This window comes from Besnoitia besnoiti, chromosome XII, assembly GCF_002563875.1.
Source record: "Besnoitia besnoiti strain Bb-Ger1 chromosome XII, whole genome shotgun sequence".
Lineage (NCBI taxonomy): Eukaryota > Apicomplexa > Conoidasida > Eucoccidiorida > Sarcocystidae > Besnoitia > Besnoitia besnoiti.
Genome location: NC_042367.1, coordinates 1,389,145 through 1,414,706, shown reverse-complemented (window position 1 = coordinate 1,414,706; position 25,562 = coordinate 1,389,145). Strand labels below are relative to the sequence as shown.

The window sequence follows — 25,562 nt, the reverse complement described above, 5'->3', positions numbered from 1 at the left end:
CCCGATAAACATCGACCTGGTTTATCAAAGCGAGACCTGTACTTTGAGGTGCATGGTCAGAGCTGCGACTTCTTCTTCAGTCAGCTTCCTCGAGCTTTATCGGCGGTGACGCACTACACGCAACACACAATTTCTTCGGTGGACAGGCATATTCTTACACGAGCCTGTGACGCCATTGAACACGCTACAGCTGCAGCCACCTATCCGGAAACGTGGAAAGAATGGTCTGAGCTTCTTCGTGAGAGCCTGCTGATGCCAGTAGTGAGAAAGGACGAGCCACGCGTCGCCTCCGTAGTAGACTCAGAGACAAACAGAACAGATCACGCATATCCGAAGGCAGGACGCGGGTGGGATACACTTGGATTAAACTCCATCCATAACAGTCACGCAGATGGATCCTTTCGCCGCATGCCATTGCTCCAGCTAGATACCTTCACAACAGATGACGCTCTGCACGTTGTTCTCGTGGCACCCAAGTTGTCGGCGTCCTCCAATCTGGATGGGGGACTCATTTTGGAAATGGCTGCAGCGCACATGCTCAGAGGCCTGTTCGACCTGGATGGAATCTCGCAAGACGAAGTACAGGCGGGTGCACCAGAGCAAAACGAGCGAACTGCAAAACCGGCGGCCGATCGCACTGATCTTCGCTTCACTCTCGCGCCCGCCGATTCGGAGCTCACAAGCGTGAGTCAGCAGAATCTGAAGCGGCAGATAGAAAGCGACCCAACTCTCCTGGATGCCCTAAAACACGCTTACCTCGCACAGCTGAATGGCTTGATGACGCTTGCTGACTTAGATGGAGGAGCAACTGAAAAGAGAGCTCGCAAGTCGACACTTCGAGGAATAGAAGCCGTAGCGCTTGAAGACTTTCTGAATCCTGGTGCAGATGACCTTACCGGAACCACACTGAGGCTCGTTCCCCCTGAGGAAAGACCCAGAGTGGCTCAGATAATGGAGGGAATGACACGGCTTCAACTGGCACACATATACTACATTTCTCACCTTGCGCCAGATACAATCAAGAATGCACGCGACCTCCTCGACTGCCTGGCTCGGGCGGCTCGGAAACAGACTTCCTCCTCAGACGGTCGGGGCGGTATCCCAGCTCTGCGCAGCCGGAGGGAGGTGGAGGGAGCCCCAGTGGATGTCTGTTCTGAGGGCTTGACCGGGGACGAACTGGTCCGCAAAATTCCAGTTTATGGGACTCTTCTGATACGGGACAGTCGCGGACAGGTACTCTTTAACCCGAGAGGAGTCATTTCTCCTCACACTGTCTTGAGCATCGTCAAGCCTAGATATACACACGCTGATGACCGCCGGAAGTGGCTTCCGGCATCCGCAGACAACCTACCTCGCCATGGAGCAGACATCGTTCTTGTCGAGTTAACCATGATGACGCTAAACGGAAAGGTCATCGTGGATCAGGAAATGAACCCACTGCGTCTGCGGCGGCTGGCGTCGCTTCCATCTCGTACAAAGGTCCATCAGGAGGAAAACTTGATGCCCGTGCTGCAGCCAGTCACAAAGGTCTTCGGCCATCTGGCTGGCCTGCTTCCCGGGAAAGTCAATAAAGCATGCAAGGTGAGCTTTCGCCCAAGGAGCTGCGAGCCGGTGGCCACCTTCAACGGCGTAATGGAGCAACTCGAATTCCAGCAGGACTGTGGGGATTACTTGACAAGGAGTACACGAGATGCGACACGCGCTGCAGTAGAGTGCCATGAGACTTCTGGCACAGCCTCGAGACACTCACTTGCGCACTGCCTAGAGATGCATCACTTTGCCGGCATTTCTAGCATTTTCCGTTGCAGCACATTCTGCCGTTCGTAGGGTCTTCGATACTTGCTGCTGCTGCATGCTCGCGACCTAGATCTACGACCCAGGCTAGAAGATGATCTGAAAGGATCCTCGCCTGCGGACTCTGTGAAGCCGACACCCTTGCGAGAGGCAGAGATGTTTCTAATCTCCGCAATAGCCTACACGGCGAATGTAGACGCGACGAAAGTCCTCCTGTGTTCCATCCGCCACTCGCCTACAACAGTTGCTTTCAGGTGAGTGGCTGCGACCTGGTTAGCACGCAGGGCGCCGATAGGGTTGGGCGCGTGAACAAGGCCGAGTACGAGGCCTGCAGAGGACTCCGATCTGACTGGAAGCTGTGCACTAGAGCAGTGTGCTCGTTGGCGCCTAGGCAACGCGCATGTTCGCCTCAACGCAGTTTTGTGATTCCTTAAAGAGTATACACTGCGCAGACTCGAGTTGCGCGTACGTCAGTTCACTGCAGAGTGCACGCGCCAGGCGGACACAGATGCCTTGTACTGATTTGACTGCCTGCTTGCGTTCACGTTCAGAATTGACACCGACGAATACAACGACCCCATCCAGGGCGCCAGTTCGTGGAGAGAGGCCATGAGCAGCCATTTCGCTCCAGTGCGCAGTCTCTTTGATGTCGACTTGAGCCTGCCTGCTGCGTTCACATTAGCTGCAAGCGAGCACGCGGACCCCGAGCAGACTACTGAATCAGAGACCGCGTATGAATCTGACATTCTCCTCGATTTTCTCGACCTGAAGAGTGCGCGCCAAGGTCTGACAACCGCACGAGAGAGCAGCCCTGCGACGGCCACGGCTGCTCAAGCCAGCGAGAGATTCCTTTCTCCGCGCGACGGCCGCGGCAAAAACACCGCAGACGAGGCTGACGAAAAGCCCGGAGGTGCACACTTGGACGGCAGCAAGCAATCCGCAGGCGAGACTGGAGAAGCAGGGGATCCCCACCGCGGAATCGCTGGACGGAGTCAAGGCGACCCTGGCCTTTTTCCAATCAGAATCCCGACTTGGGTCTGGTCGCTGGTCGGGGTGGGACTCTGCCTTCTGCTGGCAGTCGTCGTGGTTGTTGTGGTTCTCTTTGCCTACTACCTCCGCGACAAAAAAGCAGCGAGCCAGCTAGGCGCCGCCGATGACATCGGCGGCAGCAAACACGGGGTGCATGGCGTGGGAGCGCTCAGTCACGAGGCGCCGTACTTGTATCCCGTGCGGCTTGAGAGTTTCAACTGAAGATGTTTCAGGCGTCCCCTTTTCGGCGTGCAGAGACGGTCTTACGACGCCTCCGGCGTGGCGCCGTGGCGTCACACAAGTCTTCTCGGGTTCCACCGACTCCACCGGATCTTTTTTGGATGTATCCCCAGAAAACGCAAGTTCGTGTGCGTGTGTGTCGAACTGCTGCGCGTGGCTCTTCTTCTCGCTACCGAAAGACGGAAAAAACTCGCGCCTAGTGTCTGACCTCCCGAGCCACCTTTCCCTTCCGCCTCCACAGTGTGCGTGGCCCCGTGGCGAGCCCTCCGCGCAGATGTGCCTCGCTGTTGGGAAAGCTGTCTGCGCCGCGAAGCCTTTGTGACGGGCAGCGGAAAGCCCCCCTCCCCCTCCCTTTCGCCCCTGTGTCGAGACTCTTGACGCGTGCAGTTGTAGCTCGAATAACTGTGAACAAAGTAAATATGCAACTGCGGAGGCTGACTCGAGTGAGGAAGCCTGAGCTGAGCTGCTGCTTGAAGGCCCTCGCCGGCGCACAGAGCCGCCTCGCTCCTCTGCGTCGCCGCGCTGTGCGCGATGTGACTGACAAGAGCAGGTTTTACGAAACCAAATGCGAACGGAATAACTGACACACGGGTTGCATCCAGCCCCTCCACAACGCAGACTTGCGCACTATCCGAACAGAACAGAAGACATGTCTCGGGGCAATCCCAGGCAACCAGCGAAATGCCATTCTCAGCGCCTCGACCTCCAGAAGAGCCACAGAAGAGATCGAAGAGAAACAGGAGAACGATATCTGCTCTCTTCTTCACAAGATGCCATAAAACGACTCTGCGATGACTTGTCGCCTCCTCTCCGCGCGCCTGACTTTGCAGCGCAAACACCGTCCCACTCCCGTCCCTGCGGCCGGGTCGCAGACTCTGAGCAACTCACGCCTTCTTCTCCGCTAGAGAACTCCCAGCGACGCTCCACTCCAACGAAAGGGAATCCACGTGCGCACCCGCGCAAGAGAGAGAGCGTTGCAGCTGTACCTACACTCGGAACTTCCGACCTCCCTCAAAAGTGCATCTTTTGAGTCGAACGCGTGCGTCCGCGAAGACCCACACATGCGCCTGAACACACCCGCCGTCATTCCCAGACTCACGCGCCGTTCTCCTCTCGCAGATCCTCGAAAACGGGGGATTCGGTCTCACAAAATTTCAGCCAGCGCCCAGCCCTAAACGTCCTCGTCCTCGCCGCTGCACCTCCGGCAGCTCGGCTCGCTGTTAGTTTTGCTTCACTTCTGGAAGGAACCGCGACGGCTGAAACCGGGCCTCCTCCACGCCGTTGGACATGAGCAAGAGACGCGCAGGCTGCGTCTTGCTGCAAAAAAAAATCCGCAATGCGCGGAAGTGAAGTCTTCGCAAACTGACGCTCTAACTTCATCCGCGAGAGGCAGACGCCTGCCTCACGACGAGAAGTCGACTCGCACAGACCGCCACCGCCGCGCCTTGAGGCCTCTCCCTTTCCTGCGTTCTCTTTCCTCTATCTCTCTTGCGCGCAGCAGCCTTCGATTTGAGAGGAAGCGGAGGCACACGATGCGAGGGGACGCCTTTCACCGTATGCTGAAGCAGATACTCACGGCACCTCGAGCGTCGCACGCGCCGACGCGTCTTCTGCTTCCGCGAAGCACGCACGGCTCTCCGCGGGACGCGAACTGAAAAAAGACTTCAAAGAGATGAGACTTCACGAAGGAGAAAATCACACGCGGCGCCTACCTGCGATTCGTCAGGGCATATGCGCTGAACGGGGAGACGAGGAGTTCGGAATCTGGAGAGCAAAAAACGAGAAAACCTGCTGCCGTTTCGCGTCTTGTTCAACGATATAGGATAGAAGTGGGCAGATGAATTCGAATCTGCATGAAAGCCGGGGCGGATGCAGACACGTCGCAGACACAACGCAGAGCGAAAGGGCAGGAAGTCCGGATCTCAGGACGCGAAGAGAAGCCGGAATGAAAAACCAGAGATGGAGGAGCAAAAAACAAACATCACGGACAGGAATATGAATTCACCGCGGAAGAGCGTAATATCCTGCTCGTCTCGCGATTCCACATTTATCTTCTATTTCCTCTCCACTTCCTTCAGACCCATAGAACCGCAAGAAAACGCCTGAACACCTAGATCCACGTCGCGCACAAGACAAACACGCTTTCTGGCTTTTCTTTTCTCTCCTAGCCTAGCGTCGTTGAGACCGGCTGTGCGGTGTACGTACACTGGGAGACGCGCGCGCAAGACCCTTTAAGACCCGACTCGAACTGAAGCTTTCCGTCTTCGCACGCCAAGACGAACAAACGCTGAACAGAAAGACGTTAAAAAACAAAAATTCAAGCGCGTGGCGCCGCCGGACCTCAGAGAGAGAGCAAAGCAGACTGCTGCGCTCTCTCGTCGCACCTTGCACAGAAGTGAGTCAACAACGCAGCGCTCAGCACTTTTTCTGGTGAAGCCACGCCCATCAGAAAGACAAAGAGGAGACAGTTACGTCCGCACAAACAATACAACGAAGCTAGAAAGAAAAACCGTGGCACAGAGAGAGCAGAAACGAGATATGAGCAGCGAGACTTGAAACAGAAGGGCGACACACGGCCTGCAGAGAGAACGAGAGAAAGGAGAGAGAAAGAATGAAACAGAGCAACACGCTGCGAGGCGAAAACATGCAGAACTCGAGAGGCACCAGAAGATCTTTACGCACGAGCAAGGCAGGGCGACACGCTCGCGAGACTTTCGCTCTAAAACAACAATCAGGACGCAAGGCGCTCTCAAGAAACAATCGATCAGCGCTCGACACCCTGAAGCAGAACATGAAAAATTTGAGCGCATGTCCGCGCTGAATGCCAAGTTCGAGCTGCTCATGAAGCGCTTTCAAACGGAGGCTCACCGTCAAGCCTTCTTGCGTGTTGACGGGACCGAACGAGGCGCCCGCGTTGAGGATGATCACGCCGCCCATGAACTCCTTTTCCACGGTCAACGGCGCTGCGACAGAAACAGAGAAAGAAACAGAAAGAATGAAAAGAGAAAAAAAACACACAGACAGCTACTGACACACGCCCACACGCCAGCGACTCTGACGGCGAAAAGCGCTGCAAAAGGAGTAAGTGAAAGGGGTCGAGGCACCACCCACACACAGAAGAACGCGGACAGCTGAAGGGAGGAACGCGAGTGCGCTCACGCACTGAAAGGCAAGAATCGACGAGAAATGTGTGTCTGCGAGGAAGGTAACAGAGGAACCACTCGTTTGAGTGAAAAGAAAGGGCAGAAAGGGTTGAAAAACGCTTACTGCAGGTCGCGCCCCAAGAAACCTCGTAGCCACTCTCCGCGACCTTCAAGGCCAGAGCCTCGCGCGACATCAAGAAGCCTTCTTTCGCTGGAAAAAGACAAAACAAGGAACAAAGCAGAGAGTATCTGTCTGCGCAACTTAGAGACGCTTCAGCGCCCGAGAGACCCTAAGGATGACGGGGGGCCGCCTCCACCCCATCATATGATGGAAAAACCGCTAAATAAATATGCTAAAATTCAGATTTCTCGCGTCAAACGCGAAAGCCGCTACACCCTCAACTCAACAGCAGCACACACTGCGCAGCACACAGAGACCTCGAACCCAGACATTTAACTACACACATATGCAAGTTTATACGCACCCACATGCCTGCATACATGGAGGGATTTCTGAGCTTATAGAGCCTGGGCGCGATGCTCAAGAAGGCCGGTTTCCGCCCTCGCTGCGCCTCTTCTCGATGGAGCCGCACACACAGGCACCGCGTATGCATTTCCTCGCCTCTGAGACAGGTCTACGCCGGACACGCCATACATATACATATATACATACACATGTGTGGAGCTTGTGGTTCTCTCTATATACGAATACGCATATATGTACATATATAAGATTTAGGGTCAAATATATACATATGTATATATGTATGTACACATGTTATTGAACTGGGACATATAATTCCACCAAGGCCTTGCATGCACAGAGTCCCGTGACGCGTGTGAGGCTGTATCCACTTTTTTCCTCACCGATTTTCGTCGCCTCGCGAAGCACCGTGCGTCTCCGCCGGGCAGCTCTTTCTTCTTCCTCGAGGTCTGCGTGCGACTGTTTCTCGCGCGGATCTGCTTCCTCCTCCCCTCGCGCGCGTCGTTTGTCTCTTTGCTCGCCGTTGCGGGTCTCGGGGCTTGCGCTGCGTTGGACGCCGTCGCTCGCCCTTCCGCCTCGTCCCCTGCGCCGGTATCTCTCCTCCGGTTTTTTGCCTCGCTCTCCCTCGCTCAGCCGCGCGCCCTCCCCGGCGCTCCTGCGCCTCTGCGCGCCGCGCTCCCGCTTGCCACCGCGCGGCCCTGTCTCCGTCGCCCGCGCGCTGTCTCGTGTCCGCCGCGGCGAGCTCGCGGGCGCCTCCGCCGCCCCAGCGGAAGATGCGCGTGACGAAGCCGACGGCGGGGCGTTCAGAGGCGCAGACTTTGCTCCGTGTGCGGCTTTCGCGAGCGCGCTGCCGGTCTGCGCGGCGGCGGAGAGCGCCGAGTGCTCCTTCAGCGACGGCCCCAGGCTGCCTTTACTGCCTAGGGCGCCTGACTCGCCGCCGGTTGAGGCGCCGCGAGCGTGTGTGTCTGCGTCAGTCGCGCCGCCTTCTCTTGCTGCGCCCCCTGGAGGGCTCCTGAGCCGCGCGGCCTGCTTGTCTCCACAGGCGCTGCTGGGCTTGGCGGCAGTCGCGTTCGCAGACGAGGGCGCCGCCGCGGCGAAGGACGCGGCAGAATGCGAGAGCGAAGACGAGAGAGAAGCAGAGAAAGACGAGACGCCAAGCGTGGCATGCACGAGGCGGCTGAGGCCACGGCCGGGGACCCCGCGGCTGAGAGGAGCAGCGGAGAAGGTCTGCGCGGGCTGCATGCGCTTCTTGGCGAGCATCGAGGGCGAGACGTTTTCCCCAGAAAACGCCGCGCTCAGGTAGGACGCCGGCCGCCGGCTGGGCGCGGAAAACGCGGGCGCCGGCAGAGATGACAGCGAGCCGAGAGAAGAAGAAGGCGCAGGCCGCCGCCCGCCCAGCACACTGCGGCTCGTCGCCATGAGAGAGACAAGAAAAGACAGATAGACCGAGAGAGACAGGGAGTCACGCAGATCGAGAGACAAGCGGGAGCGACGATCGGGAGACAGAGGAGCAGCGCCTTGGCTTCTTCTCTCGGTTCTGTTGCGTCGGCGAGATATCGAATCCTGGCTAAAGAAATCTGGCGCCTCCGCCGCAGGCGCTGCCGTTGAAGAGGAGGAAAGGAAAAAAAGAATCGACGCCGTCGACACTCCGATGCCTCTGCAAAGCGGGCGGAGCAGACGCAGCCTCTGCGGGGGGAGGGAGTGGACTTTAAAGGAACGAAACGGGCGCTTCTTATCGTGCGGACTTTCGGACATCATCAGGACTGCCGCCGATAGGGCCTTCGCGAGGTTGCCTCCTAACTCGGCTGCAAAGAGTGTGTTTTCTCCCTGTCTCAGCCGTTGCCACGCAGCAGAACAGGGTCGAACTGTGCTGGGACGACTTCGTAAACGCCGTTTTTGAAATTCATACATTCAGCGCAGCCTCTTCTCATGCTCCTGCGCTGTCTTGCAGACCTCCAGGCTGGCGCGCGGGCGGCGAGGAGAAAGCCAGAGACTCCTGCCTGCTCTAGAGCTTGCGCGGAGACAATGAGACGAGGCGCGAGAGAGGACAAATCTCTGTTTGTTAAGTCGAAAAAACGAGGTAAATACGAGACTCACAGGCACGCCGCCGCTTGCGGACACTCGCGCGAGCCGAGCTCCGCCGCCGCGTCTGTGGACGGTCACGCAAGGTCGTCGGTGGCGCCTTTCTCCCGCGCACACGGAACTTGTTTTCCAGTTTTTTTCATCGTTTCTTCGAAAGACACACTATTTGAATCGGTGACAGGAGCAGACGCCCGCGGTTTCCTCTCACTCGGGAGCCACGCGCAAACATGTGTAGAGAAAAGTTGCAGCGAACTCTGCCGCAGGCCTCAGCGCGAGCGTCACGCATCGCCAGAGAGGAGATACTTGCTGCGACGAAGTCGGCTGGAAAGGAAGCCCCTGAAGCATTTTTTTCGGTCCTCTCTCGTGAATGAGACAGGGACGAGAGGCACTCGGCTGGCTGCGGCCGCCTCAGGCGTGGGAGAGTAGGTGCCCTGAGAGCCGACCTTGAGAGGGCTTCCTCAGCTTTGAGAGAGAGAGAGAGCGAAAGGATTGAAAGGAACAGACATGCGTTCGCGAAACGTGGAGGGACTTCTCTGCGCCAGCGCACATGACGACAGCAGTGGAATCTCGCAGAACGCGACTCTGTCTCACCGGCGTCTCCGCTCTCTTCGGAGAGTCGCTCTTCGCGAGAGAGACTCCGGCATGCTAGCCGGTCTGCCCGCACAAACGCCGTGGTGCACAAGTTTTGAACTTCAACAAGAATGCAATTTGAGGACGCTGGAGCGTCTCCTTCGCTTTTCAAGTCGACTGAAGGAACGAAACGCGCGCGAGAGAAGGAGAGAGAGAGAGGAAGCAGATGCCATAGTCACTCGTAGAGGAGAGAGAGATAAAGCAGATACTATAGTCACTCGTAGAGGCTCCTCTCGTCTTTTGCGTTCGCAGAGAGGGGAAAACGTGGAGGCCGAAGTGAAGCAGAGAGCGCCGAGCCACATTTTAACTGAGCGTTTCGAAGCAAAGAGGAGAGAGAGAAAGAAATCTTTTCGGTTCGCGGCGGCTTAAACGGGAGCGTGGCCTCGCCCTGCCGTACGCCGCGTGGCTCTCTCCTTGACTGCGTTTTGCCGCCTTTTTCGCACCTTAATTTACGACTTCAGCTTCTTGGAAAAAGGTAACAGACTTCCTCCGCTCAGCGTCCTCACCGTACACCTTACCAGTTTTGGTAACTGGATGAACGCTTTTTACGCCTGGTATGCATGGATAATACTCGACTCTTCTATAGTTTAACCGCTACTGCTGGGACTGCCGACATGGAGGTGCTGATACAATCCGAAGATTAGCGCCTTCGGCGCAAAACCTGACCCAGGACGCCATGCCCAGAGACGATTTTTAAGCATTTGAGGGTGGATTCGGCACAAAGCAGACCCACGGACAGCCGCTGCGGCATGACTGCCACCTAATTGGCATGCGAGCGACTTTCTCGTTACGCGCAGACATCCTTGCAGACTGGCGAGGCTGCCAGCTTCCCTCGCGAGCCTTCCTTCTCTTTTTCCAACTCGCTTTTCCCTTATACCTTAAACCTGCTCCGGTGAGCTTGGCTTTCAAAGTCGCCCACATCTGGTTGGCATCGCACGAGGAGAGCCTACGTGGATGCTGCAAAACTGAAAGGGTTAGTGGAGTTAAAGTGCACTCGAAGCGCAAAACAGATCTGTCACCCCAGCGGCGTTGCTGAAGTCGAGAGAATGAACAGACACACAGTAAGAGACACTCGACATCCCCAAGAGACACAGAAAACGTCTTTTTATGCAGGAACGAGGACGAGAAAGGCCGAAGCCACGAAGAGAGGCGAAAAAACTCGGCAGAGGTGTCGCAGGGGCCTGTCCACGTACACAAACTCGAGAGGAACGACAGACGCCGAAGGGCGAAAGCCTTCTCATCCTCCCTCTGTCTCCTTTGCATCTTCTGGCGTTCTCCGCTTTCCCTCTCGGGTCGCTGTTTCTTTCTCCCACGGGATCCCTGCGCGGAAAAGCGGACTTCGAACCGCCCTCATAAGCATTTTCTCAAGAATGATCTTTAAAGATCCTCGCGACTGACACGGAGTTGACGGCGCTGCTTTGCTGACTCGCGCAGCCCCGCAGTCGCCATCGCCACCCTCGTCGTGTCTCCCGCGTTTCCACATGTTCCGAGCTCCTCTCTGCGCTCTCCTCGCCTCGCGGGTGGGATCGCGTCACGGGTTCGAGTCCGTCGGCTCGCTGCACTTTTTAATCCAAAGAACTCTGGTGACTCCGTCGTTCAAGTCCTTCATCGAGTTGTGTACTGAAAGGAGAGCGACTGCGGCGCGCCTGCAGTCCACGCCGCGCCGCCGTAGTACCCCTGCGAGCCGGAGACGCCGCCGCTGCTTGCCAGCCGCGGCTCTCGAGGCGGCAGCGGCATCGCAGAGGACGCGGCGGCGGCCGCGGGCGCCCACGAGGTCAGACGCGGCGCGGAGAACGCGTAGACCGCCGGCGACTCCTCCGCCGGCGCACCCGCAGCCTGCGCGGCGTAGGGGAGCGAGTGGAGTCTGTCTCCGCCGAGGAGGGGCGACGCGGCGACCGCCGCGTCGCTCTGCGGCGCGCGCATACCGCTGGCGGCTCCGAAGCTCGTGTGGAGGCTAGAGGCGGAAACAGCGGGAGCGAGGACGTGCCCGTCCGCGCTCCAGGTGCCCGCGGCGCCGCTTCCGCGCGGATGGAAGGCCTCCTCGAGCCTCGCGCCTCCCCGCCCGCCTGCGTGGTACACGTAGCGGACTTCGCTCGCGTGCGCGCTGGACTCTGCCGCCGCGTACGTCGCAGAAGAGGCGTAGCTCGCGGTGCCCAGCGCACCTGACCCTCCTCCGCCGCTCGACGCGTAAGGCGCCGCCGTGAAGGAGGTCGTCTGCCGCACAGGCGGCCGCCAGACGCGCGACGCGTCATCGTCGCCGCCCTCGCGCAGACCGACGGCGGCGGCGTGCATCCCGTGCGTCCACGCGGTCGCTGGCGAGCGACTCGCGGAGAGGGGGGGTCCGAAGGCCGGGGACGCCGTGGGGGTCGTCGGGTACGCACTCCGCGCGCCGAAGGAGGAGGCTGGGGCTGGGGCGGCTGAGGTGAACGAGGCGGAGGCGTACGGCGCGGGCTGCTGCTGCTGCCGCGACCATGCGCGCCGCAGTTGGTCTTGCGCCGCCCACAGCTGCTTGCGCCGCGCCTCCTCGAGGGCGCCCCGCCGCGTGGCGTCCGCGCTGCGCGCGTCGTGCGCAGGGACAGCTCGGCCGTCCTCTTTCGGGTCCCCGAAGGAGAGCGAGGAGACGAAGCGCTCGGCAGAGACCTGGCGACTCTCCTCGCCGTCGCGCAGCGCCCAGGAGGCCACAGAGAGCACAGAGAAGTCTGATGAGTGCCGCGGCGCCGAGGCGCCCCCCTCGGGAGCGTCCCGCGCGGGCTCGCGCACTTTGGGCGGCTGCAGCCAGACGTAGGAGAGCGGCGACGGCGAGGAAGACCGCACGGTTGCCGGCGCGCGGGAAGAGACCAGCGCGGCCGCCGCGGCGCCGTCCACGCACGAGGACGACGACACGACGCGAGCCCCCTGCGCAGGCCGGTAGGAGGCGCCGCGGGCGAGAGGCGACGGCGCGTGCGAGGGCGGATTCGAGCTCTCCTCCGGGGAAGCGAAGGGCAGCTGAAGAACTTTGTTCACAAAGCTAAACAGCCGCCCCGAGCCTCTGCAAGCAAACCAGAAAGGCAGAAGCAGCGAAGAAGACTTGGAGAACCGCGCGCCGCCAAACATCAAACCGACGGACCCCGAAGAAAAATGCAGAAAACGAAGGGCGGAAAGGGCCTGAGACGCGACGGCGGCGGGATGCAAGACGAAAAAAAGTTCTTTCACAATGAAAGACGGCCAAAACGACAGCGACGTTAGAGTGGAGAACAGGAGGAAGCTGCGTGCATGAGACCTTTCGTTCAGCGTTGCTTTCACTCTGTTGTTCGGGGCTGCCTCGCATGCAACTCCCCTCTCCCGCAGCTCCTGTCGTCGGATGTTTTTGTGCCTCACTTGTCTAGGCCCTCCAGCAGCGCGACCATGCGGTCATCCGGCGGCACGCCCTCTTGAAATTTTTCTGCCTGCGCGCGCGCCTCCGCGGCGCGCCGTTCGTCGTCAGTCTCGGCGCGCCCGGCGAGGCGAGGCTGGGCGCCGTCGCGCCTCTCGCCTGCAGCGTTCGTCCCCGGCGCGGCTGTCTTTGCGCCTCCTCGTGCCGGCTTGGAGTCGTCCTGACCGGCGGTCAGCAGGAAGCCCGCGCGCGGCAAGACGAGCGAGGCGAGCGACGTCCGCGCGTTAGAGAGGAAGCTCGGGAGCGACATAGTCGGGACGGGCGGACCCGTGGCGGTCGCCTCTGTCTCCGCCGCCCCTCGTTCGCCGCGCCGCGGGAGGAACGAAGAAGACGCGAGTGCAGACGAAGGCGGATGAAGCGCGGCGCTCTGCGGCGGCGCAGCGGCGGCGTCCGCAGAAGTCGCCGACTTCTGCGGCGAGTGCGACGCCCGGAACCTGTCCAGCCACGACGCAAGCCCCGTCGCCGGCGTGGCACTGCGCACTGGCACCGGAGCCCGAGGAGACAAGAGCCCAGCTAGCGAGCCCGACGCGCCCGAAAAGAGACCGCTCCGGGAGAGAGGCGCAGGACCCGCGGGAGCCCCGCGGGCCGCGAGTGCAGGTGGACGAGCGCCGCCATCCGCGACTGGTAAGGACTGGAGATGCTTCCGGGGGAGGGTGGAGGCGCGAGCGACAGCCGGAGGCCGTCGCGACCCCTCGCTCGCCTCGAGAAGAGGGAGACAGAGAGAAGACGCCATCCGGAAGGCAGAAGGCGAAGACGGCGGCGGGGAAGTCAGAATCACGGTGTAGTCAGAGCCTCCTGCGATCTGCGAAAAACGAAACAAGACAAGTTCGCTGCAAAGTTCGGAATCAGTTCACAGTTTTTGTCACGCCTCCCTGGCCTCTACGTCCGCCACTAGCGTTGCTTTCTCGCCTGCGCTAAGAGAATGTCCCCCCAAATTTTTTCGAGACAAGACATGTCACAGAAGATTCAGTTGAGGTCTTTTTCCCTGTCCTCACGGTTAACCCCTTCCTGCGTGCGCAGTCGCCACAAAATTCTTCTACTTGGCCGTGCGCGCGCCGCGCTTCTAAGCGCCGTCGCCTCTGCCTTCTCTTCCTCTTCTTTTGCGTCTTTTTCGGCGCTTGCTGCGCTGCCGTCTTTTTCTCTTCTGCATACGCTGGCGCGTCCCTTTGCAAGGTCAGCGCCCTCAAGGTTGATTTCTCTCGCGTGCACGATCCTCTGGACTCGCGACTGTCTTCTCCGTTTCAGGTGTTTTTTCGCGCTCACCATGTTGACTTGCCGCCCGCCAGGGAGGACGACGTGCCCGATGCCACGCAGTCTGTCTCTTCTGCTTTTATCAATCCAGAATCTCGGCGTCACCGTCGCAGTTCCGCGCATGCGAAATTGTCCCTCGACCTCCTCGTCCGCGGCTTCGTCCCCGTCCTCCGCTTTGCCTTTTTCCGTCTCCTCGCCGCACGCTTCCCGCCTCTTGCGCCCTTCCTCGCCTTCCGGCGCCTCGAGAGCCAAGAACCTGCGGAGCGCGGAGACACCTGCGACCCCGCAGACCGCCTGGTGAGGTCGCTGGAGCCCAGAGGCGTCGCCCAGCGCGAGCAGACACCCCTGGCGGGTCACGACGAGGAGCCGGGAGCTCTCCACGGGGAACAGGATCGAGGAGACGCGCAGCGGCACCTTGCCGCGCGCGGCCGAAGCGCCGTTCGCAGGCCCCGCCTCCGCCGCTTCTCGCTCGGCAAACAGCCCCTGGAAGACCTCGTCGTCCGGCGCCGCAGTCACCGCGCCCGAAGTCCCCGCACCCAGAGACAGGTCCTCGACGAGGAAGAGCGAGGGACTCAGCCTCTCAGGTTCCTTCGGCGCGCTGAACAGAGAATGCAGAAAGAGACAAAACGTAGCTTTTGGCAAGAGCGAACGGCCCTGCGCAGCGAGCCTTGGACACACGTGGATCTCCGCATGCAGTGACGCAAGTCACGACTAGAGGCACGGACAGGGGGCGACGGAGAAAACGGTGATTTGAGCAGACAACACAGAGAGCCACGCACAGCTAGGTGCACGTACTGAGTCAAAGAGGGAGTCCCACGCAGGCGGAGGAGGGAGAAGAGACTTAGACTTTCGCATTGCTCAGCTGCGGCCACCACACCTCGAACCAGACGCCATCGCGAAGCAAGCGCCGAAGGGCGCCTGAGCAGACGCATGCATGCGTTTTTTCGCCTTTTCGCTGGGGCCATTCGGCCTAGTCGCGGGCAGTTCTACCAGCCATTCGAGCGAAAACCGAGACACACATGCTGAATGATTGGGGCGCGAGGCCTGCACACTGCCGCCCCCCCCTCCCCCCCCACCCCCGCGCCAGTCGCGGCTTGAAAACTTACGGAAAGAAGTCGCTACAGATCCCGCTGACGTCGCCCCAGAGCCAGAGGCGGTCGTGCGCGTCCACAGCACCACTCGCGGTCCCGCCCGCGGCGATCTGCCGCAGCGCGAGAGGCGCGTCTCCGTCATCTCGCGCGGGCGTCCCGCGGCCGCCGCCTGCGCCTCCGGCAGCCTGCGGGTCGCTGGCGCCCTCGAAGATCCCCACAGGCAGCCGCGCGGGGCAGGTCAGCGGGCGCGCGCCCGCCGGCCGCCCGAGACCCAGGCAGTTGCCGGTGTCTTCGCCCCAGGCGTACAGGAAGCCGCGAAAGACCCCGTCTGCTTCCCCCTGGCCGCGCGACGCCCCGCCTCCGCCACCCTCTCTCGCCGCTTGCTTCGCCTGTGTCTCCTTGAGTTCCTCCGCCGTCGCCGCGCCGCGAGGCCTGCGCGCCGCCTTGGCGATGTCGCCCAGCGCGAGCGTGTGGGCAGAACCGCAGGAGAGCAGCGAGAAGACGAGGCGGTACTTCAGGAGAGTTTCCGCGGCAGAGGGATCCTGCGTGGCGGCGACGACTGCCTGCAGGAGCTCGGGGAGGCGCCGCGGCGGCAGGAGCAGCGTGAAGCTCTTCTTCGTGGAACACACGTGCAGCTGCACACCCGGCCGCACCCGCGCGACGCGCTTCTCCCCCGTCGAGGGCTTGGAGCCTTTGTCGGGCTCGATGAACATCCAGCGCATGACGGCCTCGTAGACGGGATGGGCGTCCGCGCGTAGCGGCGCGAGCTCCAAGACGCACACTTCCCGCGGCTCGAGGAGTTCCTCGCGACCCGCCGCCTCCGCCCTGCTGCTCAGTCGACTCTCGCCCTCCGCCTCCTCCTCCTCGCGTGGGCAGCAGGCGCACTCCGAGCGCCAGTTGCTGCCCCAAAGAAACAGCGCCCCCCCTCCCGCGTCCACCAAGACCCCCATGTGGCTGTTTCCGCACGCCACCGCCGTCACCCGCGGCCGGCGTCCCCCTGCGAGACTGCAGACCGAGAGGGGAGGCGACGAAGAGGAGGAGGAAGAAGCGGAAGAGGAGGAGGAGGCCGCGAAAGAGGCAGCGAGGCCCGCGGCCGCGAACTTGCTGGGCGGAACGAGGCAGGGCGTCGAGCGCCGGCGCGTGTCTCCCAGACCCAGCACGCCGCAGGTGTTCGAGCCCCAGGTGTACAGACACCCCGCGGTGCTCACCGCAGCTGTGAAGTCTGCGCCGCAGGCCACGAGCGCGAAGGCGATCCGCGGCGAAGGCTGCAGCCGGCAGAACGCCGGCGAGTCCTCCGCGCCGGCTCCATCGCGCGAGTCGTCGCGTCCCTCCTCTCCGCGGCTTTCCTCCTCGCTGTACACGTCGACGCGCACCGGGAGATTCAGCACAGACTGAGTAAAGTCCATCTCCTCGTCCCCGCGTTCCGCCTTGCCCTCCGCGTCGCTGCCGGCGTCGGTCGACTCGCCGTGGCGAGCCTCTGCGAAGGCGAACCACGAGAAAGCTCCAGTGCGCGGCAGATGCTCTCCGCGGCGGACGTCAGCCCAGTCCCGCTGCCAGCGGGCACGAGACCCGCAGGCCCCTCGAGGCCCCGCGCCCGCGGACGGCGCCGAGACTCCGCACTGCCCGGCGGCGTTCGAGCCCCAGGTGTACAGACAGCCCGCTGAGGTGACGGCCGCGCAGTGCGACGCGCCGCCGGCGAGATGCTGGACGTCTGGCGGCAGCGCGCAGATTCGCTGAGGGTGTGGAGTCCACCTGCAGAAGAAAAGAGAAAGACATCCGGGGGCAGGGCGCGTGAGACAAGCCGCGCGCGGCCGCCGCGCGTCGCCGCGGCAGAGGTAGCGTGAAAGGCAGCCGACTCGACGCCCTAAACCCTACATGGACCGCCGCGCTTTTTGACGAGAGACGGAGGACTTACCAGAGGTCGATTCCCCTCTCCAACTCGAGGTCGTTCTGCGGCTCCTGCAGAATCGGATCGAAGGGGAAGAAGGCCGCGCGCCCGAGGCCGAGAGCGCCCGCCTCGTTGCTGCCGCAGGCGAAGACCCGCGAGCTGGCGCGGCTCTGAGAACCCCACCAGCGCGCGAGGAACCCGTCATTCTCGTCGAGAAATCTGCGCAACTCGCGCTTGTATGCCAGCAGTGCTTCGTCGCGCGTTCCGCAGCCGCGATCCGAGGGCGCATACGCGAGAAGAGCCGCGAAACTGCGGCCGCGGCTCGCGCTCTCGACGTAGACTGCCGGCAGCAGGACGAGCGACTGAGAGGCCGGCGCCCACGGAGCAGCGCTTGCGCTTCTCTTGCTCGCGGCCGTCTCGTCGCCCGCGCGCGAACGCGAAGACGCAGAAGACAGCGGCACGGTCGAAAGCGGCGACGGCGACGGAGAAAGGCGAGGAGGAGCGGACTCCGTAGCGAGGAGGTTCAGGGCGATTGAGGCGCCGAAGGCCGCTGCAGCTGCGCTGCCGTCGTCTCCGCGGGCCGCGCTGAGCGCCAGACTTGGAAGCCAGAGAGACAGCAGCGGCTGGAGACGGCGGAGGTTGAAGAGGAGAATCGCAGACACCTGCTGCGCCGAAAGAGCCGCATCTGCCGGCAGGTGGCAGTGCTCCGCGTCGGGGAACTTTGGGGTGTACGTACATCCGAAGAGCCGGAGCGCTTCCGACCCTTCCTCGGGTGTAGGTACACCGTCGCCTGCGGAGGACGAGGCGAAGGGCGAGTCGCAGGTGATTTTTCTCGTGGAGTTGTTCTGCGAGGGCCCCGCCGGTTCTGGGCCTTCTCCGTCTCGCGCGCGGGCGGGGAAGATGTTCGTCACCGACTGCAACTTGCCTCCTGCTGTCTGCTCGGCGGGCGCCGCGGCAGGCGGCACTGCCAGGCAGCGCCGGTCGATGGTGAGCTGCGGAGAGAACGGGAGAGCCACGGGGAGGAGGTGCGGCGGCCCAGCGGGGAGCGGACACGACGGAAATTGGAGGCGGAGAGTGCGAAACAGATCTGAGAAGATTGCGATGCATGCAGTGACAAAGTCGGCCTCGCGCACACCCGCAGGCAGCGACGGGAAGAGCGCCGCCCCGGGGGACGGGCGCGCCGATCCCCCTGCCAGCTCTAGAACTTGAGAAGCGACCGACGGCGTGACCGCACCGCAGTACGATAGAAGAAGCAGCGTCCACACCGGAAGGAGCATCAGCGGATGCGCCCTCGCACACCCACTTTCCGCCGCCTCCAGTCCGGCAGCGACGGCGCGCGGCGATTCGGCCGCCGCGACGGCGCGCGGCTCGGGATCCCAGGAGAGCGACCCGCAGAGATCCTCGAAGAGGTCAGTCGCCTTCATCAGCCGCAGAGTGGCGGACGCGAGGAAGCCGCGCTGCAGGCGATTGAGCCCTTGCGCGAGCAGCAGGGGAATCTGAAGCTCCAAGCTGCAGTGTACAGACACCAGCAGATTCTCGACGCTGGACACGAGCGCAACAAACAGGTGCTCCTGATTCCGCTTCTCCGCGCCTCTCAACACCGCGCCGCCCGACGAGGAGGACGACGGGGAAGACGCCGCAGCTGCGTGCGTCCTGCCGCCGCTCTCGTGGGCAGCCGCGGCGCTCCGCTGAGATCGCGTGCGGCGCTTCTCGTCTCGCGCCTCAGGCAGGTAGCCTCGCCAGCAATCGAACTGCACAACGGCGAGCAGCAGAAACTGAATCAGGTGCCTGTCCGCGAGGGCCGGCATCCCCCCTGGGTTGACGCCGAGCGGGACGAGTGGCGGCGGTGAGGCCGACCCGCCGCCGCGCTGCTTGTCCTTCGATTGCGTCTCTGTACTCTTCCCGCTCTCCTCATGTGCGCTGGCGGACTCGCAGTCGCCAGCCGCACTCGCGCCCGCTGAAGAAACCAGAGCGCGAAGAAGCAGCTGCGTCGCGGCCGCCGCGCGCAGCGAGCGCGGAAGCGAGTGAACGACAGTCTCCGCCAGCATGGGCACCTCCAGGACGTCGTTCTTGTCCGCGCCGCAGTCTCCATTTTCCTCTCTCTCGCCGCTTCGCTCTCTCGCCCATCCTGCGCCGGTCCCCTCGCTGCCGCGACGCGCCTCCACGACGGCGCACGCCGAGGCCGCGAAGGCGTCCAGCGCGGCTCGGGACGGCATGCACAGCTCAGCGGGCGGCGCAGAGAACGCGACGTCGTGCTGCAGCAGCGAGAGCAGTGACGCCGGCTGCGCCTCGCCGCTCTGCAGCACCTCCCCGCTCGCTTCCTCCTCGCGGCCTTCGCTCGCCGCGCGAAGGGTAGTTAGCGACAGCTCGCCGGCGGAGAGCGCGAAGCAGGCCACGTCTTCCGCGCCGAGGAGCGCCTTCAGACGCGGCCGCAGCCAGACGCGCGGCTGCTCGCCTTCCCCGCCCTCTCGGCGTCCGCTGCACGCCCTCTCGCCCCGGCCGTCGCCCCTCGCGCCCGCGTCTCCGCGCGCCTCGGAGAGCAGCGCACACCTCCAGCCCGGCGCGCGGCCCGCGCGGAGCGCCTCGAGCTGCAGCCGCAGGCGCCTGCGGCGCGACAGAGGCCGGCGGTCGCCGCGCGCCGGCGCCGGCGCGGTCGCGGCGGGCACCGCGAGCCCCAAGTGGTACGCGAGGGCGCGGCGCAGCGCGACGGAGAAGGGCGAGAAGTCGAAGGCGATGACGAACGAGAGGAGCACGGGGAACCGCCTCTGCAGCGGCCTCCTCGCGGCGCAGACGCGGAACAACTCGACCACCAGCGAGAAGACGACCGCGCGCTTGACGGGAGAGCAAGGAGCGCCTGAAGCGGCCTGCACAGCCGCGTCCCTGGCGCCGCCGCCAAAGAGCCACGCCGTCGCGACAGACACGTCCGCCGCGAACGACGCAAAACTCGAGGCGGAGGAGGCGCGACGCCGGAGGGCGCGCTTCACGGCCGCTCCCCAGAGATCTGCAACGACCAACTCAACCAATTCGCGCGCACGCCGCGCGCGGCTGCACACCACGTCGCGACGGAAAGCCTCCCACGCCTCGTCGCCGTCGCCTCCTTCGCCTCGAGGGCTCTCGCCTTCGAGAGCCGCGAGCAAGTCGTTCAGCAAGAGACACTCGCCGACCGACACAGGCAGCTGGCGCGCATGCAGCACAGCGCGGAGACTCTGCGAGTGCGCGACTGCGCCGCTTTCTTCGCTCAGCAGCACGCCTTCCACCTCGCGGACGCGCTTCCGCGTCGCGAGCAAGTCGGCTGCCGCAGCCGCACCTGGCCTGCGCTCCGCCAGCGCGAGCGGCAGAACGAGGAAGCCGAGAAGCTCTGAGGGAGGATCTGCGCCACCCTCCGCCGCGTTCAGCGAGCCTTTCAGCGTCGGGTGAAGCTTTTTCCCGCCGCCGCGCCGCGCCACGAGCCACACGCGACACGGTACGCCAGAGACGCTCCAAAGGCCCTGCGACGGGCGCCTGCGTCCTCCGTTGCCCTCCGCGTCTGCCTCGTCACCCGCAAGCGGCGCGAAGGAATCGAACCCGGCGTGCGCCTCCAGGAGGCTCCAGAACGGCGAGGAAGCAGACGAGAGTGCGCTCTCTGCGCTGGAGAAAACAGATACCTCCACGAAGTCTTCAGAGAGGCCCAGGGCGCGACACGTCGCCGCGGCCGCTGCGCGCCTCTCTGCTTCGTCGTACCCGTCTTCCGCGCTCTCCTCTGTGTCGCGCACCTTCGCGTCCTCAGCCTCCGCAGTCCAGCACACGAGTAGCGGAGTCGTCGCGGATGGTGGCGGCCGCGACGACGCACACGCGTAGAAGAGAGCCGCACGACTCGCCTGCGCTGCGTCGCTGCCTCGCGCGCACTCCGCACCCTGGCCTTCTCCGCGCCCGCCTCCGCAAGCGTCGACGAAGAGACTGGCGCCGCAGGGCGACGGTCTGCGCGCCCGCTCGAGCCCGAACTCAACGGCGCGGAGCGGAGACTGCGCGGGAGCGGCCTCCGCGCAGCTAGCCGACGCCTGGCCGCTGACCCTGAGGAGGACGGGAAGCAGCGCCTCCTGCTGCAGCGGCGCTGCGAAGAGGCGAAGCGCGGACATTTCGGCGAGCAGAAAGAGAGGCGGACAGGGAGCGTCCGCGAAGCGGTAGAGCGCCGCTCGCGCGGCCTGGCGCTCCCGATGGAGACTCCTCCACACGGCCTCGGAGTGGACGACTTGGAAGTAGATCCCCTGGATCACCACGCCGCTCGCGAACAGGCTCTCGACGCGTGCACGCACCTCTTCGTCGGCGTCCTCCGTGAAAGGGCTCCCTGACTGCGTCAGGACGCGGCGCGCATACAGACTCTTCTGCAGCGCCGCCATGTCCGCGCGAGAGGGCACCGCCGCGAGCTCCGCCTCCCCCCCGACGCTCTGAGGCCGCGAGCCCTCAACAGACGCCTCGCGGCTGCTGGACGCCTCCTCCGCGCGGCGCGGGCGGAGGGGCGGCGCCGGAGGCTCCGCGGACCGCGACGTGCCGCCTCTCTTCGCGGCGTCGCCCTCCAGTCGAGTGCCTGGCGCCGCCCCAACCGGCGCCTCGCCAGCGCCCTCTCCTCCGCCCTCGTCGTCGCCGCTCGCGCGGTGGGCAGGGGTGCAAGGCACCGACGCCGTCTGCCGCAGCCGCCACAGCGGCGACTTGAGCGTCGCGCGCAGAAGCGACAGCGCTCGCTTGCCGCGCTCCTTCGCCTCGTCTTCCCCTCCGCCGCCGTCCCCAGCGTCCAGCGCTCGGGCCGCCGCCGCGCCTGTGCTCCGGTCGCCTCGCAGAGCTTGGGGAGAGGAAGACGCTGGCGAGGCGCTTGAAGCGCCGGAGAAGGACAACCGCGACAGCAGGCGCCGCGGCCGCGAAAGTGCGCGCCGCGAGCTGCCCGCGCCCGCCCCCGCACGCCCCCTGCAAGAGAAATCCGAAGAGCGCGGGCCGCTAGAACGCGTGAGTTCCTGCGAGCCCCACTGGAGCTCGCCGCCCTCCTTCTTCTCCTCTGTCTCCTCCTTCTCCCTCTGCCGCTCTCCTTCTTCCTCGCCTTCTTCGGCTGCCTGCGGCGCCGCGGACTGCGCCAGCGCTTTGTCGATCAGCGCCCGCGCGAGCTGCGCCTCTGCCTCGCTGCGGAAGCCTGAGGCGTCTCCAACGAGGCACTGCACGCCTCCGTCCTCCTCGCTGTCTTCTGGCGCCAGTTTTTCCGCAGCACACGACCCGCGGATGAGGCGGAGCAGCACGCGGCTCGCCTGTGCGCGGGGGTCGACGAGGAGGTGAAGGACTGCCGCGACGAACCTTTCAAAATCTTCTGAAACTCGCAGAAGCTCCCGGTTGCTGCGAGCCACCTCCAGCACGGCCTGTGCGACTTGCTCAACCTCGCCGGCGAACGCTGGCGCGACAGCCGTCTCCGCGCGCGCCTCTGAGGAGGGCGACGACCCCGGGGAGGGCGGCGCGGGCGCCAGTTTGCTTCGCGGGGGTCGCAGTGAAACAAAATCGACGAGGCGGAGCGAGAAGATGAGAGGGAGGACGCACGACGCGAGAGGCGTGCCGTCGGGGGGCGCGGGAGCGGAGAGTGCCGACAGCAGCGCGCTTCTCTTCGCATCTGCCGCGGCGCTGGGAAGGAGGCCCGCGAGACGCGGCAGCGGCAGGGAGAAGACGGCGACCTCCCCGCGCTTCATCGACCACACGGCGCGCGGAAGGAGCTCCCCCAGGACCGCGTGCAGCGGCGGCATCGTGGCGGCGCCTTCTGCAGCTTCTTCGTCTCCCTGCGCCTCCTCTGCGGCCGCACCGACCAAGCCCAGGGTGTCAGGATCCAGGTGAAGCACAACCCGAAAGCAGCGACTGTCGCTCTCCCCCCGCGAGGGGTTGCCTCCCGCCAGATCTGCTTCCTGCCCTCGAACGCCTGGCGATCCCGACCCGAGGAGACAGCAGGAGGCGCCGCCCGCTCGCGGACCGGCGTCGGCTGCGTCTGCGGAAGCCGCCGCGCAGCGGGAACAAGCGAGAGGCAGAGACGCCACGGGCGACTCCGCGGACAGCGAGTGCAGCTGAAAGTCCACAAGCGCCAAGCTCCTCGCCGCGGGCTGCTCCCAGCCGGCGCCTCGCGCGACGAGCTGCTTGCGGCCGCAGGATCTGAAGGGCACCGGCGGAGGCAGCGCGGCGCGCTGCCTCTCCTCTCTCTCCCTCTTCGCTGCGCCTCCCGCTGCCCCCCTCAGATCGAGATGTGCGCCCGCTCGGCTCGTCTCCGCTTCCTCGCAGGCTGCGGCCGGCGGCATGCTGGCTCCGCGCGACGCGCCGACAGCGAGAGAGAGCTCCTCGGCGGAGACGAGCGCGTCTTCCGCGGAGGAAAGAACGGCGAGGACTGGGCTTCCTGCCGCGCGGCCTTCGCCCCGGCAGCCTGTCCGCCTTCGCAGCCCCTCCGCTCGACACCGCGACGCGCGCAGCTCAGCGACCTCGCGAAACTGCGCAAACAGCGAGGTGGCGAGCGAGGCCGCTGGCGCGCCCGCGGATGGCGAGGGACCGGCCTCGGCGTCCTGGCCGTCTTCGACTGGCATCGCCGCCACGTCGTCGCCGAGTCCCTCGACATCCGTCTCTTCTTCCTCGCGACCTGCCGCTTCCTGTGAGGTTTCCGCTGCGCGTCGGCGGCCTTCGCGAATCGAAACGACGGCTGCCTCGTAGAGCGCGCGCAGCACTTCGTCCTCTGTCTTCTCGCGCTGCGCGGGCAAGTTCCCTCCGCGCGGCGCGCCGTCCGCGGTGCGCCGCGCCCTCGCCGTCACGAGCGCCTGCAGAAGCGCGCAGAGGGCGCGGCCAGCGGCGTGTCTCCGCCGCCGCCATTCGACGTTCCACGCGCGCGGCGGCAGACGCGCGACCAGAGAGGCGTCTTCCCATCTCTCTTCGCCCTCGGGCGCCTCGCGCGGACACCGCGGGGGCTGCGCGAGCCGGCGGAAGTGCCGCCTCCACGCAGCCGCCGCGCGGAGCGGAGACGCGGGGGGTTGACTGAGCAGGTCCTGCGCGTCGCGCAGTGCAAGGAGAAAGATCGGAAGCGCCGCGACGCCCGCTGCGGCCTCCGCGCGCCGCCGCGCCGGCTGCGAAGGAGAGGGAAGACACGACGCGGCCGCACAGAGGAGAAAGCACGCAGAGACCGGCGTCGGGCGATACGGCGCGACGAGTGAAGAGGCGGCGAGAGAAAAAGGGGAAGAAGAGGAGGGCAGGAGCTCGAGGGAAGAAGACAAAAGCGACCGGATACGCGACAGGCGGGCAGCTTCCAGTTGCAAAACTGCTGGCTGCGAAAGACGAGTGAAGACGCAACCTGCGAAATCCGGAGTCGAGGAAGCCGCGTGGAAATCCAATTGCTTCAGAAGCGGCCTCGAAGTCTCACGACGAGCCGCATAGACGGAGTGTGCGTGTGCGGCACGAACAGAGGGAGGGAATACTCCGCCTGATGCAGCCCTTTCGCTAGATTTGGTGGCGTGGCGGCGTTTTTTCGGGTCTGTAGGTGCCTCCGCAGAGCCACGTTCAACGCAGAGGGAGACAGGGGCGCTCGGCTCGTCTTCTCCCCCGCCGCCCCCGGACGAAGGCCGCACTGCCGAAGCGATTTCCATCTCTCTTCGCGCGAGGGAAAAACATTGAAAACATGGAGAAACTGAACGCGCCGGAAGACGGACACGCCCAGAGAGAGGCGAGACGTAAGCACTCGAAGGAAAGAAAAGCGTTTCTTCGTCTTTCGTCGCTCGCTCTCTGAGAATTCAAAGCCGTCTCAGCTTCCTCATGCTTGGCTCAGGTTGCTTGAGTAAAGACGCCGCTGCAAGGCGAATTCGGCCTTTGTTGCTCGGCGTGCTTCCACCTTCTGAAGCACAGTGGAGAAGGAAAGAGAACCTCGCAGAGAGAGAGAGAGAGATAGAAGAAGAAAAGCGGAGGGACAGGACGACGAGGCTTCTCTACCGTGTCGCAGCGGGCGCCGGCGACCTCTGAAGACCCCGCGAAAAATGAAGGAAAAACGCTAGAGACAGGACAAGAGACCCAAGCGGAAAACGATTTGCGTGCTGAAAACCCCTAGGGAGCAGAAACTCTTGACAAAACCATGGTGAGACACCTCACTGACCACTTCCGCAAGAAGAGAGAAAACACTCGACATGCGCGTGAGAGCGGCCGACGAGACGGGCATGACGCGCTTCTCTCGCGGTTTTCCAAAAGCCGGAATAATAAAGAGTTCTGGCTGCTGTCCCGAGGAGAGAGAGGAGAAAAAAGGACTTTGATCAATTTGTTCGGCTGACTAGCCCCCGACATGTGCGCGAGAGCGAGAGCTCGCTGTCCGCGCCAAGACACCGCGCGCATGAGCGAGGAGCAAACAGAAGACAACTCCGAGAGGAGAAAAGACGCTAGCGGACGCGTTCGTTGCCTCGCTTCGCTCTCATTCCGTGTGCTCGCGCGAACTTTTGAGGGCCTGCCGATTTCAAGGCAGAAGGAGAGAGAAAACCCCGTTTCTTCGAAGCGAGAAACG

General features: G+C 63.6%; 3 protein-coding genes across 3 annotated transcripts; 1 reads left to right on the top strand and 2 right to left on the bottom strand.

Moving 5' to 3' along the window:
- Positions 1-408: 408 nt before the first annotated feature.
- BESB_024000 (uncharacterized protein) lies at positions 409-3,045 on the top strand (the record flags this gene model as incomplete). Its single annotated transcript, XM_029361102.1, has 3 exons — positions 409-1,581; positions 1,828-2,048; positions 2,346-3,045. 3 exons carry the CDS (start codon positions 409-411, stop codon positions 3,043-3,045), a joined length of 2,094 nt encoding a protein of 697 aa, XP_029215917.1.
- Positions 3,046-4,283: 1,238 nt separating this feature from the next.
- On the bottom strand, positions 4,284-8,109 carry BESB_023990 (putative glutamic acid-rcih protein; the record flags this gene model as incomplete). Its single annotated transcript, XM_029361101.1, has 6 exons — positions 4,284-4,380; positions 4,776-4,827; positions 5,269-5,350; positions 5,932-6,026; positions 6,331-6,417; positions 7,074-8,109. 6 exons carry the CDS (start codon positions 8,107-8,109, stop codon positions 4,284-4,286), a joined length of 1,449 nt encoding a protein of 482 aa, XP_029215916.1.
- Positions 8,110-11,007: 2,898 nt separating this feature from the next.
- On the bottom strand, positions 11,008-24,663 carry BESB_023980 (uncharacterized protein; the record flags this gene model as incomplete). The annotated part of the gene is made up of 5 exons (XM_029361100.1): positions 11,008-12,430; positions 12,760-13,616; positions 14,078-14,663; positions 15,172-16,908; positions 17,072-24,663. The coding sequence occupies 5 exons, from the start codon at positions 24,661-24,663 to the stop codon at positions 11,008-11,010; spliced, it is 12,195 nt and encodes a 4,064-aa protein (XP_029215915.1).
- Positions 24,664-25,562: the final 899 nt, after the last annotated feature.